The 13514-nt window shown below is 45.2% G+C and overlaps 1 protein-coding gene and 1 long non-coding RNA gene across 2 annotated transcripts; both read right to left on the reverse strand.

Annotated features, from left to right (window-relative positions):
• Nucleotides 1–665: 665 nt before the first annotated feature.
• LOC109192171 lies at nucleotides 666–4609 on the reverse strand. Its single transcript, XR_002056065.1, has 3 exons — nucleotides 4543–4609; nucleotides 3947–4403; nucleotides 666–676 (listed from the first exon to the last, which is right to left on the reverse strand). It is a non-coding gene; the product is annotated as an uncharacterized LOC109192171 (long non-coding RNA).
• A 115-nt stretch (nucleotides 4610–4724) lies between these two features.
• On the reverse strand, nucleotides 4725–5753 carry LOC109192144. Its single transcript, XM_019342734.1, has one exon. It carries the CDS (start codon nucleotides 5751–5753, stop codon nucleotides 4725–4727), a length of 1029 nt encoding a protein of 342 aa, XP_019198279.1.
• Between the last annotated feature and the right edge of the window lie 7761 nt (nucleotides 5754–13514).

A 13514-nucleotide genomic window follows, 5' to 3' on the forward strand; every position in this document is an offset into this window, starting at 1 on the left:
TCGTTGAGAGGAGGTGATAATCCTCGCGGCATGGCCTTCGCCTGAGCAGGCGGAATCAGCCATCCTCTTTGAGTGGAGGTGATAATCCTTGCGGCGTGGCCGCCTTCGCCTGAGTAGGGGGAATCAACCATCTTCGTTGGGGGTAGGTGATAATCCTCGCGGCGTGGCCGCCTTCGTCTGAATAGGCGGAATCAGCCACCTTCGTTGAGAGGAGGTGATAATCCTCGTAGCGTGGTTGCCTTCGCCTGAGCAGGCGGATTCAACAATCCTCGTTGAGAGGATGTGATAATCCCCGCGGTGTGGCCTCCATCACCTGAGCAAGCGGAATAAGCCATCCTCGTTGAGAGGGGATGATAATCCCCGCGGTGTGGCAGCCTTCTCCTGAGCAGGCGGAATCAACCATCCTCGTTGAGCAGAGGTGATAATCCTCGCGGCGTGGCCGCCTTCGCCTGAGCGGGTGGAATCAGCCATTCTCGTTGAGAGGAGGTGATAATCCTCGCAGCGTGGTTGCCTTCGCCTAAGCCGGACGAATCAGCCATCCTTGTTGAGAGGAGGTGATAATCCTCGCGGCGTAGCCGCCTTCGCCTGAGTAGGCGGAATCTGCCATCCTCGTTATGTGGAGGTGATAATCCTCGTGGCGTAGCCGCCTTCGCCTGAGTAGGCGGAATCAACAATCCTCGTTGAGTGGAGGTGATAATCCTCGCGGCATGGCCACCTTTGCCTGAGCAGTTGGAATCAGCCATCCTCATTGAGAAGAGGTGATAATCCTCACGGTGTGGCCGCCTTCGCCTGAGCAGGTGGAATCAGCCATCCTCGTTGAGAGGAGGTGATAATCCTCGCTGCGTGGACACCTTCGTTTGAGGAGGCAGAATCAGCCATCCTTGTTGAGAGGAGGTGATAATCCTCGCGGTGTGGCCGCCTTCGCCTGAGCAGGCGAAATCAGCCATCCTCTTTGAGTGGAGGTGATAATCCTCGCGGCGTGACTGCCTTCGCCTAAGTAGGGGGAATCAGCCATCTTCGTTGAGAGTAGGTGATAATCCTCGCAGCATGGCCGCCTTTGCCTGAGTAGGTGGAATCAGCCACCCTCGTTGAGAAGAGGTGATAATCCTCGCGGCGTGGCTGCCTTCGCCTGAGTAGGCGGAACCAGCCATCCTCGTTGTGAGGAGGTGATAATCCTCGCGCCATAGTCGACTTCGCCTGAGCAGGTGGAATTATCCATCCTCGTTGAGATGAGGTGATAATCTAGAAAACTCCATAGTCGAAATAATTTGAACTTTATTGCCAACCAACTGACGGAAACTACCCACGAAGCTATTGGGCGCTAGGTGCCTACATCGAACTAATCGATGGATAAAAGACTAGGAAAAATGTGACCGACCGGTCACTGGTAAAATTTCTTGAGGTGGCAAGTGTTCCACATTCGTTCCACGGGCTCACCCTCGGTTTCTAGCCGGTAGGTTCCCGGGTAAACTTCACTCGCTATCTTATACGGTCCTTCCTACTTGACTGACATCTTTCCCCCCTCGTTGGGCCGACTGTGTAACACCCCGAAATTTTTCAACTTTTAAGACTTATATAATAAAGGTAGATTCTAATTAAATCCCAAAACATAATATAATAGAGTACGGGGTGCTATGCCACACCTGAGCTAGGGAACTCAGGTGCACATGCTAACTAACTAATATCCTCAATAATGTAAATACATAAGCATGGCACGCAGGCCGAAAGGGGAAACTATCTACTCTACGCTCCAAATCTCTAGCGCGCTCCAGTGTCTACTCCTCTGTGCCTGAAAGCCAAGTATATCTGTTCAGCGAGAGATGCTGGTAACCCACTCCAACGCGTTGAAATATAGTATAGATAGATATATATATAGATATACGAAAATCATTTCGAAGCAGGAAGATATGTACTTAAGTGACACTAGTTTTAAAACCAGGAATAGACTCAGCAAATCGGGATAAGCACATCAGACAACAATAAGCAGTTAGGTAGAAATAACATCATAAGAAATACGCTTTTACGGTCACAAGCCACTTCTCAATTCCAAACCACATCATCAACCAATCATCATCCATATCACATAATCATTGATGGCGCCACGAGACCAATCGCATGCCCCGAACATGAGGGTTAATGCTTATAGCATTAACACGGCCCCGCAGCACCCTACCTCAGTACCGCGGTACGAGGGGAGTTGATCGCAACCAACCCTTTGAGAACCGCTGACGAACTCAACGTCGGACCACGATCCGACACACCGCTGACGCGCCCAGTCGGTGGACCGCGATCCCCTTTACAAGGGGGGACTTACGACCCTACACACCGTTGATGCGCACAATCGGTGGGCTGTAGCGGATCAAGCCCGACACACCGCTAAGCTAAACTCAGTCGGTGGGCAAAGATCCTCGGAGACTACGGTCCTACATACCGATGTCCCACCACTCGGTAGATCGCAGCCAGCCGTAGCCCTACACACCGCCTGATTACTCAGGTCGGTGGACTACAGCCTTCCTCGGCTTGTTGGCCCTACACACCGCCTGGCGCGTCCAGGTCGGCGGGTCATATCACCGAGGCCCATGTGGACCTTCAGTCCTATACATAATCTTTATATACCTGACCGGTCTCTACCAGCCTGGTTAACAGTTTGGATGGTTCTCAGCCCATTCAACTACCCGTATAGTGGACCTCAGTCCTATATCATATTAAAATCCCTGATCGATCTTAACCGGCCTGGTTAACAGTTGGGATGGTTCTCAGCCCATTCAATTGCCCGTATAGCCCAATTGATCTTAACCAAGTTGGGGTCATGCATCACGTAACACACAACAGCACATAATAACACATAATCCACATAGGGAAGGGGGGAGACATATAATTAAGCTTACATGTGATCATTCACATACTAAGAATAATTCCTAAGGGCTCATATAACTTCCACCTAGGTCCACGGGTTACCAATTCAACTAGCATGCAATTCCTAAGACTCGTTTAACCTACGAATGGTACCCGAAATTCCAAACTAGACTCAGGCACGACAAACGGGGTCCGTTGGGACACCATGGGGAACGGAGAACATCAAACGAGGAAGCCGGGGACCCGAGGAGGGGGGGGGCATGGACCAGCGGTAGCCGGTGGGTGGGGGTCACCCGCCGGCTGCCCGCCGGTGGGCACTGTTCCGGGCAGCGGGTAGCCGGCGGGCAGCCGGCTGCCCGCTGCTGGGCAGTGCCCTTTGGGCAGCGGGTAGGTGGTGCCCCCCACTGACTCATTCATCAACAAATTCGTCCTGGGATCCTTTGTGGAACCCGAAACCATGCTTAGACACTTTTAAACGCAATTGGTGACACCATATAGACAATTAACAGATCAAAAGTAAGAATCATAGCAAGGAAAATAGGTTTTGTTGAGACATGGGTTACCTCTTAGCCTTAATTAATTTCCTTGGCTATGAAGGGTCTTTCTTTAAGATTCCTCCTTTCTTGATTTCTCCTAAGGGAATTCTTGGAACTTCTTGTGTGGTGAGAGATTATTTGTGGTGTGAATTCTAGGTGCCTCTTATGCTTTTATTTATACAAGGTTGCAGTAGGCGCTAGGCGCTAGTCGGGCGGCCGGGCAGCGTCTAGCGTCTAGGCGGGCTAGGCGGGGCCTAGGCGGAATCTAGGCGGCGCTAGGAGGGCTCTAAAAAAAAAAATTAAAAAACAGTAGCAGACTTGCAGTTTGACAAATTTAATGAAGTTGTTTTCAACATTTAATCAAATAGCACGTCCAAATAATAAAACTATCAATCTATCATGCATTCCTTCGAACAACTAAACAAGTCAAATACTCAATTACTCAAACAACAATACCACATTTAATCATCCAACTAATGAAACAAGTGAAACAACATCCAAGTATCAATGTTTAAAGTTTAAACTTACAAGTTACAACATAATTAACATTCAACAAAAATTCAACATTCAAGTCCAAATTTTGAAGTTTTGAAATCCAAAGTGATTCATGAATCATGATTGAATAGGATCATTGCCAATTTCTTCATCTTGTCCATATTGCTCAATAACACGTTGCCCATCATCTTCAAACTCCACTTCATTTATTTCCTCCACACTTTCCCCTTCTGATTCAAAGTTATCTTCATCAAGATCCCTCAATCTAGCACTTCTACCGGGTTGTAATGCTTCATCCACTTCCATAGCATTATTGTTGCAATCCAATCCCGGCTCAGTCTCATCATTCTCAAGATTTTCCACAATCCAATCTTGTATTAAACTTGCATCACTACCAACCAACTTTTCAATATTTTTATCTTGCTTGTTCTTGTTCATCAAAGTAGCATTAAATTGGACAAAAACTAAATTGTTGAGACGATTTGATTCAAGTCTATTTCTCTTCTTTGTATGTATCTACAATTCAAGTAATAAAAATATTCAAAAGTTTAAATAATGATTAATAAAATATTAACTATCATAATTCATATTTATATTAACTTCAAGTTGATAACAAACTAAATAAAATATTAAAATATCATATTAAGTTACTAACCCCTTCAAATGTGCTCCAATTTCTTTCACACCCCGAAGAACTAGATGTTAAAGAAAGAATCTTTATGGATATTCTTCTCAATAAAGGGGTTGAGGTACAAAAAGTTGACCACCAATTTGCTACAAAACAAAGTTCATAATAATTAATAAATAATTAAATATAATTAAGTAAACAATAAAGTATTAAAGAATAAAGAATGACTTACCAGGATTAAAGTTGTCATCATTCACCTCACATGCTTTGATTGCGATGCTTCTTCCAAACATCCCATCCTTCTTCTTATATTTTGGCAATTCTTCACTTACAATATGATTTTGCATGTCAAAATCATTGACGAATAGAATATCACAAAAATCAACAACTCCAACAACTACAACTTCGTCCAAATGAAGTTGTGGATCCTTATAATGGTAATAAGGATTCAACAAATATGCCATCAAATGAAGAGGAGAGTCAAGCCTATCTTTCATTTTTTCTTCAATAATGTCAATAATCGATTTATAGTTCCTTGGGACATTGGAAAAAGCATGTTTGATTTCCTCTTTTGCTCTCATAAGCTCACCATATACAAACCCCATTGATGGCTTGTTATCACAATCAACAAGTCGAAGTACTCTCACCAATGGTGCAAAAACCTTCAAACATGCCGTTACACCTTGCCAAAATCCCATACTCGTTACGGTTGAGTGTGCTACCTTCCCTTTAGCTATATTGGAAAATTTAGATGCCTCCCATTCATTGCTAGAAAACATTGCCCTTAATTCAATCTTCTTCTCGGCTAAACTTTGCAAAGTAAGGAATGAAGATGCAAATCTAGTCACACCGGGCCTCACTATTTCTCTCTTCTTTGTGAAAGTTCTCATCATTGCCAAAGTCTTGTGATGAGCATAAATAAAGATCGTTAAAGCCTTTGCTTGATCAAGGATTTTCTTGTACCTTGAGAGATTTCCAATGCTTTGAAGCATTAGATTTATCGTGTGGGTGGCACAAGAAGTCCAAAAGATGGTTGGGCTCTTCTCTTTCAACAACTTTGAAGCTCCCATGTTGTTTGAGGCATTATCCGTGACAACTTGAACAACATTTTCAACTCCAACTTGTTCAATGCCATGCTCAACAAACTCATAAATATATTCACTTGTGTGTGAATCAAGTGAACATTCTTTAGAAGAAAGGAAAACGGTGCCTAAACTTGAATTCACACACAAATTCATTACACTTCTAAATATAATCAACATCCGAACATGCGAAATCCCACCCAATTATATCAATAATAACACAATACGAAATTCCCAATTTTAACCTAGAGCTCTAATATATTCAAATCAATAAAATCATAGTTCATCTTTTAATTATCAAGACATCAAGATCCATCAAGAATATCACATAATCATCAAGAATCTCTTATCATCATCAAGATCATCAAGATCACACATAAAATTATCTCACAATTATCAAGAACATATCATCAATATCATAAACGATTCATCAAGACACAGGTATAGAGAGGAGGCCAAAGAAGATAATTATAGCAAGGAAAATAGGTTTTGTTGAGACATGGGTTACCTCTTAGACTTAATTAATTTCCTTGGCTATGAAGGGTCTTTCTTTAAGATTCCTCCTTTCTTGATTTCTCCTAAGGGAATTCTTGGAACTTCTTGTGTGGTGAGAGATTATTTGTGGTGTGAATTCTAGGTGCCTCTTATGCCTTTATTTATATAATTAAGAGTCCTAATTAGGGTCTAGGTGGCATGGGTTTACTAATTCTATTTCTTATAGGACTAAGGGGTTGGTTTTAGGGATAATGGCCCACGGACCATGGTGGACCCCCTTTTAGCTAATTAGTAGATTTTAACTCCCTTTTTGGGCTGAGTAATTAATTAATTAATTTGGGTTTAGGGGTTGTAACACGGGGTGTTACAGACTGGCCATCCTTTCCCTCATCACAAGATCCCCAACCTGAAGGTATCTGACCTTTGGCTCTTTTATCCTGGTAACGTTTGACGGCTTGCTGGAACTTGACCATCCGGGCATAAGCTACGTCTCGCCTTTCCTCCAAGAGATTCTTTTCAATTCGTAGAGTTTCTTCGTTGCCGTCGTCATTGTACAGTAAGACCCGCCAGCTAGGCACTAGGAGCTTGGTCGGAACCTTCGCCTCGAACCCATATGCCAAGGCAAAGGGGGTTTCGGCCGTTGCCCTTCGCGGGGTTGTCCAGTAGGCCCATAATTGTAACACCCCGTGTTACTACCTTCAAATCCGAATTAATTATTAAATTAATTTCTCTAATTAAAATAATTAAAAGGGATTTAATCCAATTTTAATTCGCTTAATTAACCTAGGTGGTCCACGATGAATCGTGAACCCTTACCTAAACAAGGAACCTTAAACCCATAGGGAATAGGGAAAGCGGGCCTTATTACTCAGACCTTGAATAGGTTTCCCTTAGACATATAAATAGGAGATTAGGAAGCAGATAGAACCCTTCCTCTCTCTTCCCTCACACGAAATCACTCGCAGGAACCCCAACCGAGGAAATCCCCCACCAGCTAGCCTAGGAAGATCAATTGGAAGAAGAATCTTAGAGAAGAACCTTAGTAGCCAGGGATATTGGTTAGGGCTAAGAGGTAACCCATGTCTCGACAAAACCTATTTTCCTTGCTATATCTTATTCATTGGCTCCTTTGATATGTGATTCTATGTTTGAGTCTTGATAGAGCTTTGCCTAGGGTTTATATTGTGTTTATGTGATAATCTTGATGTTCTTGATATTGTGATTTATTATATGAATGATCTTGCATTTTGATTGTGTCTAGAGCCCTAGGGTTTATATCGTGAATTTTGTATTATGATGTCCTTGGTATGATTGGGTGGGATTATGCATGATCGGGTGTTGAGTCTAGCCTAGGACTTGTGTTTAGGACTTTGAATATAGATTTCTTGGTGTTCTTGAGGTTCCGGATGCTCCCGGACCGTTATATGATTTATGTTGGGTCTTGGTATGTTTAGGAATCGTGTTAGAACGTATTTGGTGTGATTCTTGGTTTAATTCCGTTAATTGAGTCCGTAGTGTTGTCGTTATGTGTTTAAATGTGTCTGGACATGGTTTTAGGTTCCACGAGAGGGACCAAAAGTTGCTTGTGAGACAGTGGGGGGTAAGTGGGGGCAGGGGTTCCCGCCACCTACCCGCTGCCCCTTGCCCGATTTCCAGCGGGCAGGCGACTGCCCGCCAGGCACCCGTTGGATTGTGGACCGCTGCCCACCCGCTGGAATTTGGCGGTGCGTCGTGATGCTTTCCCCCGTTTGTTGTTTCTCCGTGTCCCGTTGTACCCCGTTTGTCGTGTATGAGTCTTGTTGGTGTTTTGGGTATCGTTCTAGGATTTTATGTGTATTACGTGTCGTTGTTGTTGTGTCTTGATTGTTATTTGGTTATGTGTTACTTGATTGAATGATGATGAGTATCGTGGTCATTGCGCAATGGTCGGTCTGACTGATGATGATGATGAGATTGTGATTGGTGGTAATGAATTGTTGGAGATTGGCACCACTTGTGCCCGGTCATTGTACTAAAGGTACAGGCCATAGCGGTGACTGTGCTGAAGGCGCACACCCACCTTAGACTTGCTTGCCGTTGAGCATGGGTCATGTTAGAGCTATATGCGCTAACTCCTTGATATTGGCACTAGAGGTGCGGATCATTGAATGGCACTACGGCACCATCTTGATATGTTGGTGGTTGATAGGCGGTTTGTCGTTGGGGGCATGTAGTTGCCCGGAGGCATAAGGGGTGGTGATATAAGGGTGGCCTGGAGGTATAGGTTGGAACTGATATAAGGACGTAGGGGAGCTACAAGGTTGGAACTTGGTATAAGGTTGGAGGATGAATTGTGTGCTTTGATGACTACTTGCTAATTGATTGTATTAAATGCCTTTGTTGCCTCTACTTGTTATTTGTATGCTTATCTGCCAGTCATGTCTTGTATTGCATGCTTATAATGCCTGTTTGTAACACCCCGTGTTACGACCCCTAACCCTAACAAAGTATTTAATCACTTGCCCTAAAAGGAGAATTAAAAACCCATTAATCAACTAAGAAAGGCCCACCATAGTCCATGGGCCCACATCCCTATAACCAACCCCTTAATTCTATAAGGAATAGAATTAGTAAGCCCGTAGTGTTTAGACCCTAATTGGGACTCTTAGGAATATATATAAATATAGGGTCATAGGAGGCACCTAGATCTTACACCACAATAATCTCTCACCACACAAGGAGTTTCAAGAATCCCCTTTAGAAGAAATCAAGAAAGAAGAAAGCTTAAAGAAAGACCCTTCATAGCCAAGGAAATTAATTAAGGCTAAGAGGTAACCCATGTCTCATCAAAACCTATTTTCTTAGCTATGATCTCCCTCTTAGGCCTCCCTCTATATTCTCGTGTCTTGACGAATTCTTCTATGATAATTGTGTTATGATCTTGTTGATTGATAAGATGATTTATATGCCTTCTTGATGATCTTGATGATCTTGATGTTGAAAAGAAGTTCTTGATTTTGATATAATGATTCTTGACGAATCTTGATATTTCTTGATGTTAAAGATAAAGTATGTTCTGGATGGTTTGGGCGGGATTAGAGCCCTAGGATGAATTGGGAATTTGCATTGTGATGTCCTTGAATTATATTTGGGTGGGAATTCGCATGTTCGGGTGTTGTTTATGTTTAGAAGTCGTGATAGGATGAGTCGTATGTGATTCTTGCTTTTGATCCGTTATTTGACTATGTGGTGTCGTTAATTGCGTTTGAAAGTGTCCAGGCATGGTTTCGGGTTCCACAAAGGTCCCCGGGACGAAATTATGGTAAATGAGTCAGTGGGGGGTAGGTGTGGGTAGGGGAATCCGCCACCTACCCGCTGCCCAGAATCACCGCCGGGCAGCGGGTAGCCGCCGGGAAGTCGCCTGCCCGCCAGCAACCCGCTGCCGGAACAGTGAATTCCGGCGGGCAGCCGGCGGGTGACCCCCACCCACCGGCTACCCGCTGGCCCGTACCCCACCCCGGGTCTCCAGCTTCCCTGTTTGATGTTCCCCATCCCCCACGGTGTCCCAACGGACCCCGTTTGTCGTGCTCGAGTCTAGTTTGATATTCCGGGTACCATTCGTAGGTTAAACGAGTCTTAGGAATTGCATGCTAGTTGAATCGGTAACCCGTTGGCCTAGGTGGAAGATTTATGAACCCTTAGGACTATTCTTAGTATGTGAATGATCACACGTAAGATTAATTATATGTCTCTCCCCTCCCAATGTGTTATTACGTGCTCCTATGTGTTATGTGATGCATGATCCCCCATTTTGGTTATATGCCAATTGGGTGGTTCCCGGACTAAGGTTCGGAAGTCGGTTGAAGACCGAATGGATATTTCCCGGACTAAGGTTCGGAAGTCGGTTGAAGACCGAATGGATTGATCCCGGAATAAAGGTTCGGAAGTGGCTGAAGGCCAATGGATTGTCCTGGGTTAAAACTCAGAAGTGGCTGAGGCCAAATTGATTTACTTCTTGGACTACAGGTCCGACTATGGGCCTCGGTGCTATGACCCACCGGACCTAAACGCGTCAGGACGGTGTGTAGGGCCAATAAGCCGAGGAAGGCTGTAGTCCACCGACCTGAGTAATCAGGCGGTGTGTAGGGCTACGGCTGGCTGCGATCCACCGAACGATGGGACAACGGTGTGTAGGGCCATAGTCTCCGAGGATCTTCGCCCACCTACTGAGTACAGCTTAGGGGTAAGCCGGGCTTAGATCCGCTATGGTCCACCGACTGTGCACATCAACGGTGTGTAGGGTCGTATGTCCCCCCTTGTAAAGGGGATCGCGGTCCACCGACTGGGTGCGTCAGCGGTGTGTAGGATCGTGATCCGACGTTGAGTTCGTCAACAGTTCTAAAAGGGTTGGTTGCGCTCAACTCCCCTCATACCGCGGTATTGAGGTAGGGTGCTGCGGGGCCGTGTTAATACTATACGCATTAACCCTCATGTTCGGGGCATGCGATTGGTCCCGTGGCACCATCATTGAGTATATGCTATGAATGATGATTGAATGATGATATGATGAAATCGGAAAGGGAACTGTGACCTTTGATGTGCATTTCTATGATGATATCTCTACTTAACTATCTATTACTGTTAACATGCTTACCTCTTCTTGTCGAGTCTATTCCCGGTTTTAAAGGCTAGAGTCTCCTAAGTATATCTTCCTGCTTCAAAATGGTTTTCCTATATCTGTATCTATACATATTGTATTTCAACACGTTGGAGTGGGTTACCAGCATCTCTCGCTGAACAGATATATTTGGCTTTCAGGCACAGATGAGTAGACACCGGAGCGCGCTAGAGACGTGAAGCATAGAGTAGATAGTTCTCTTTCGGCCTGCGTGCCATATTTATGTATTGACATTATTGAGTATCCTAGTTAGTTTGCATGTGCACTTGGGTTCTCTAGCCCAGGTGTGGCATAGCACCCCCATACTCTTATATTATGTTTCCGAGATTTTATAAGGATTACCTTTATTATATAAGTTTTAAATGTTCTAAAATTCTGGGGTGTTACAGTTGGTATCAGAGCCTAAGTTGACCCTAGGATAAGACCGGACCTTAAGACATTAAGCTTGGACTCTAGGTATGCAGTAGGATAGGATCATAGGACGCGCGGTAAGACTGTGAGACCTTACACTTTCCCTCTCCCTAACTCACACACGATTTAAATAAACTCCCTCTACACACATGGCATCAAGGTAAGGATGCAAAATAATATCAACCTATGAACACCAGGATGGCGCCAAAAAGGAAACAGATAGGAGCAGCAAAACTCCCCACGCAGGAATTCTTGACTCAAAACCTACAACGCCTGGCCCAAATTGCCCAGGCACTGAACACTGCAGACCCCCAACCACTACCAACGAACGAGAACTTGGAAATCCACCACCAGGTCTCGGAACACCAGCCACCCACCTTATCGGGAGACGAAAACCCCACGATCCTCGAAGAATGGATCGGAACCTTTGACAAGATATTCAGGGCAACAGTATGCCCAGAAAACCACCAGGTAAGAATAGCCTCCTTCTACTTCAGACATGAGGCCGACACCTGGTGGGCTCACGAGAAACCTAATTGCGAACAAAGCCCTGAGTTCAACTGGGGAACCCTGAAAACACGACTACGAGAACAATTCTATCCCAGTCATCTGAGAGCCGCCGTATACGAAGAATTCCTCCATCTGAAACAGGGAACGATCCCAATCACAGAATACTACCAGCAATTCCGCAAGCTGGCTCGCCTCCGGCCTCACTCCCGAGCTAGTACCCACCGAGACAATCAAGGTCAAGAAACTCATAACGGGCCTCGATCCCGAACACCAGAAGGCCCTAACCACACAAGAACCGAGGACCCTCGGAGAAGCCTATGCCAAGGCATTCCAACTACAACAAGTACCAAGCAAGCCGCAGGAGACACACCTAGGATACAAAAGAAAATTCGAGGGGAACCACACGAACCCCACCTGGGGGCCCAAAACCACCAGGACCGTCTCACCCCACAAAACCGTAACGCCAACCATACAAGGAAGAATCCTTACCATAAGCAAAGCCAAGATCGGAGACAGCAACATAGTCACCAGAACCTTCCTGGTACACGCCACCCCCGCTACCGTACTATTTGACTCAGGGGCTACCAACTCATTCATAGCAACCGAATTCGCCACTCAACTCGGTCTTAACACCAGCACCGAGGTTCAACTCCAGGTCAAAGTGGCTTCCGGTGAAATCATAAAATGCGACCGCATGTACAAAAACATAATAATCACCATCCAAGGAGTGCAATTTCCCAGCAACTTAATACAATTCAGACTGGATGGGGTACAAGTGATCTTAGGCATGGACTGGCTAGGAAAATTCCAAGCACAAATCCTATGCGGAGAACAAAAAGTGGTCTTACGGGGACCAAACGGCAAAAGGGTATCATACCACGGAACCCGCAAGGATCCAGAGATCAAACTAGTAAACATGATGAAAATGAAGAAATATCTAAACCAAGGAAGCAAGGTCTTCCTATGCTCGGTCGAGGACCTCGACACGAAAACAACCGAACCACAAACCATTCCAGTAGTAAACGAATTCACCGACGTCTTCCCAGACGAAATCCCCGGAGCACCCCCGGCCAGGGAAGTCGAGTTTACAATAGACCTCGTACCCGGCGCTGCCCCGATCTCTAAACCACCCAACAGGCTAGCGCCAAAAGAAATGAAGGAACTAAAAACACAACTTCAGGAACTACTTGATAAAGGCTACATCCGCCCCAGCACCTCACCATGGGGAACACCAGTATTATTCGTTAAAAAGAAAGATGGGAGCATGCGCCTGTGCATCGACTACAGGGAACTTAATCAAGTCACAATAAAGAATAGGTATCCTCTTCCCCGAATCGATGATTTATTCGACCAACTTAAGGGGGCAGGGGTGTTCTCGAAAATTGATTTAAGATCCGGATATCATCAAATACAAGTGGCCAGCCCAGATATCCAGAAAACGGCCTTTCGGACGCGCTACGGCCACTACGAATTCACAGTGATGCCCTTCGGACTCACCAATGCACTCGCTATATTCATGGATCTCATGAACTGAGTGTTCCGACCCCACCTGGATGACTTCGTCATTGTATTCATCGACGACATCCTGGTCTACTCCTGAAACAAGGAAGAACATGAAAAGAACCTCCGCATAACCTTACAGACCTTGAGGGAGCACCAGCTATACGCCAAGTTCTCCAAATGCGAATTCTGGAAAGACAATGTAGCCTTCCTTGGCCACGTAATAACTAAAGAAGGAATTAAGGTGGACCCCACCAAAATCCATGCCGTCAAGGAATGGCCCACACCGAAATCACTTTCAGAGGTCAGAAGCTTCCTGGGCTTAGCTGGCTATTATAGGAGGT

This window comes from Ipomoea nil, unplaced genomic scaffold (assembly GCF_001879475.1).
Source record: "Ipomoea nil cultivar Tokyo-kokei standard unplaced genomic scaffold, Asagao_1.1 scaffold1769, whole genome shotgun sequence".
NCBI lineage: Eukaryota > Viridiplantae > Streptophyta > Magnoliopsida > Solanales > Convolvulaceae > Ipomoea > Ipomoea nil.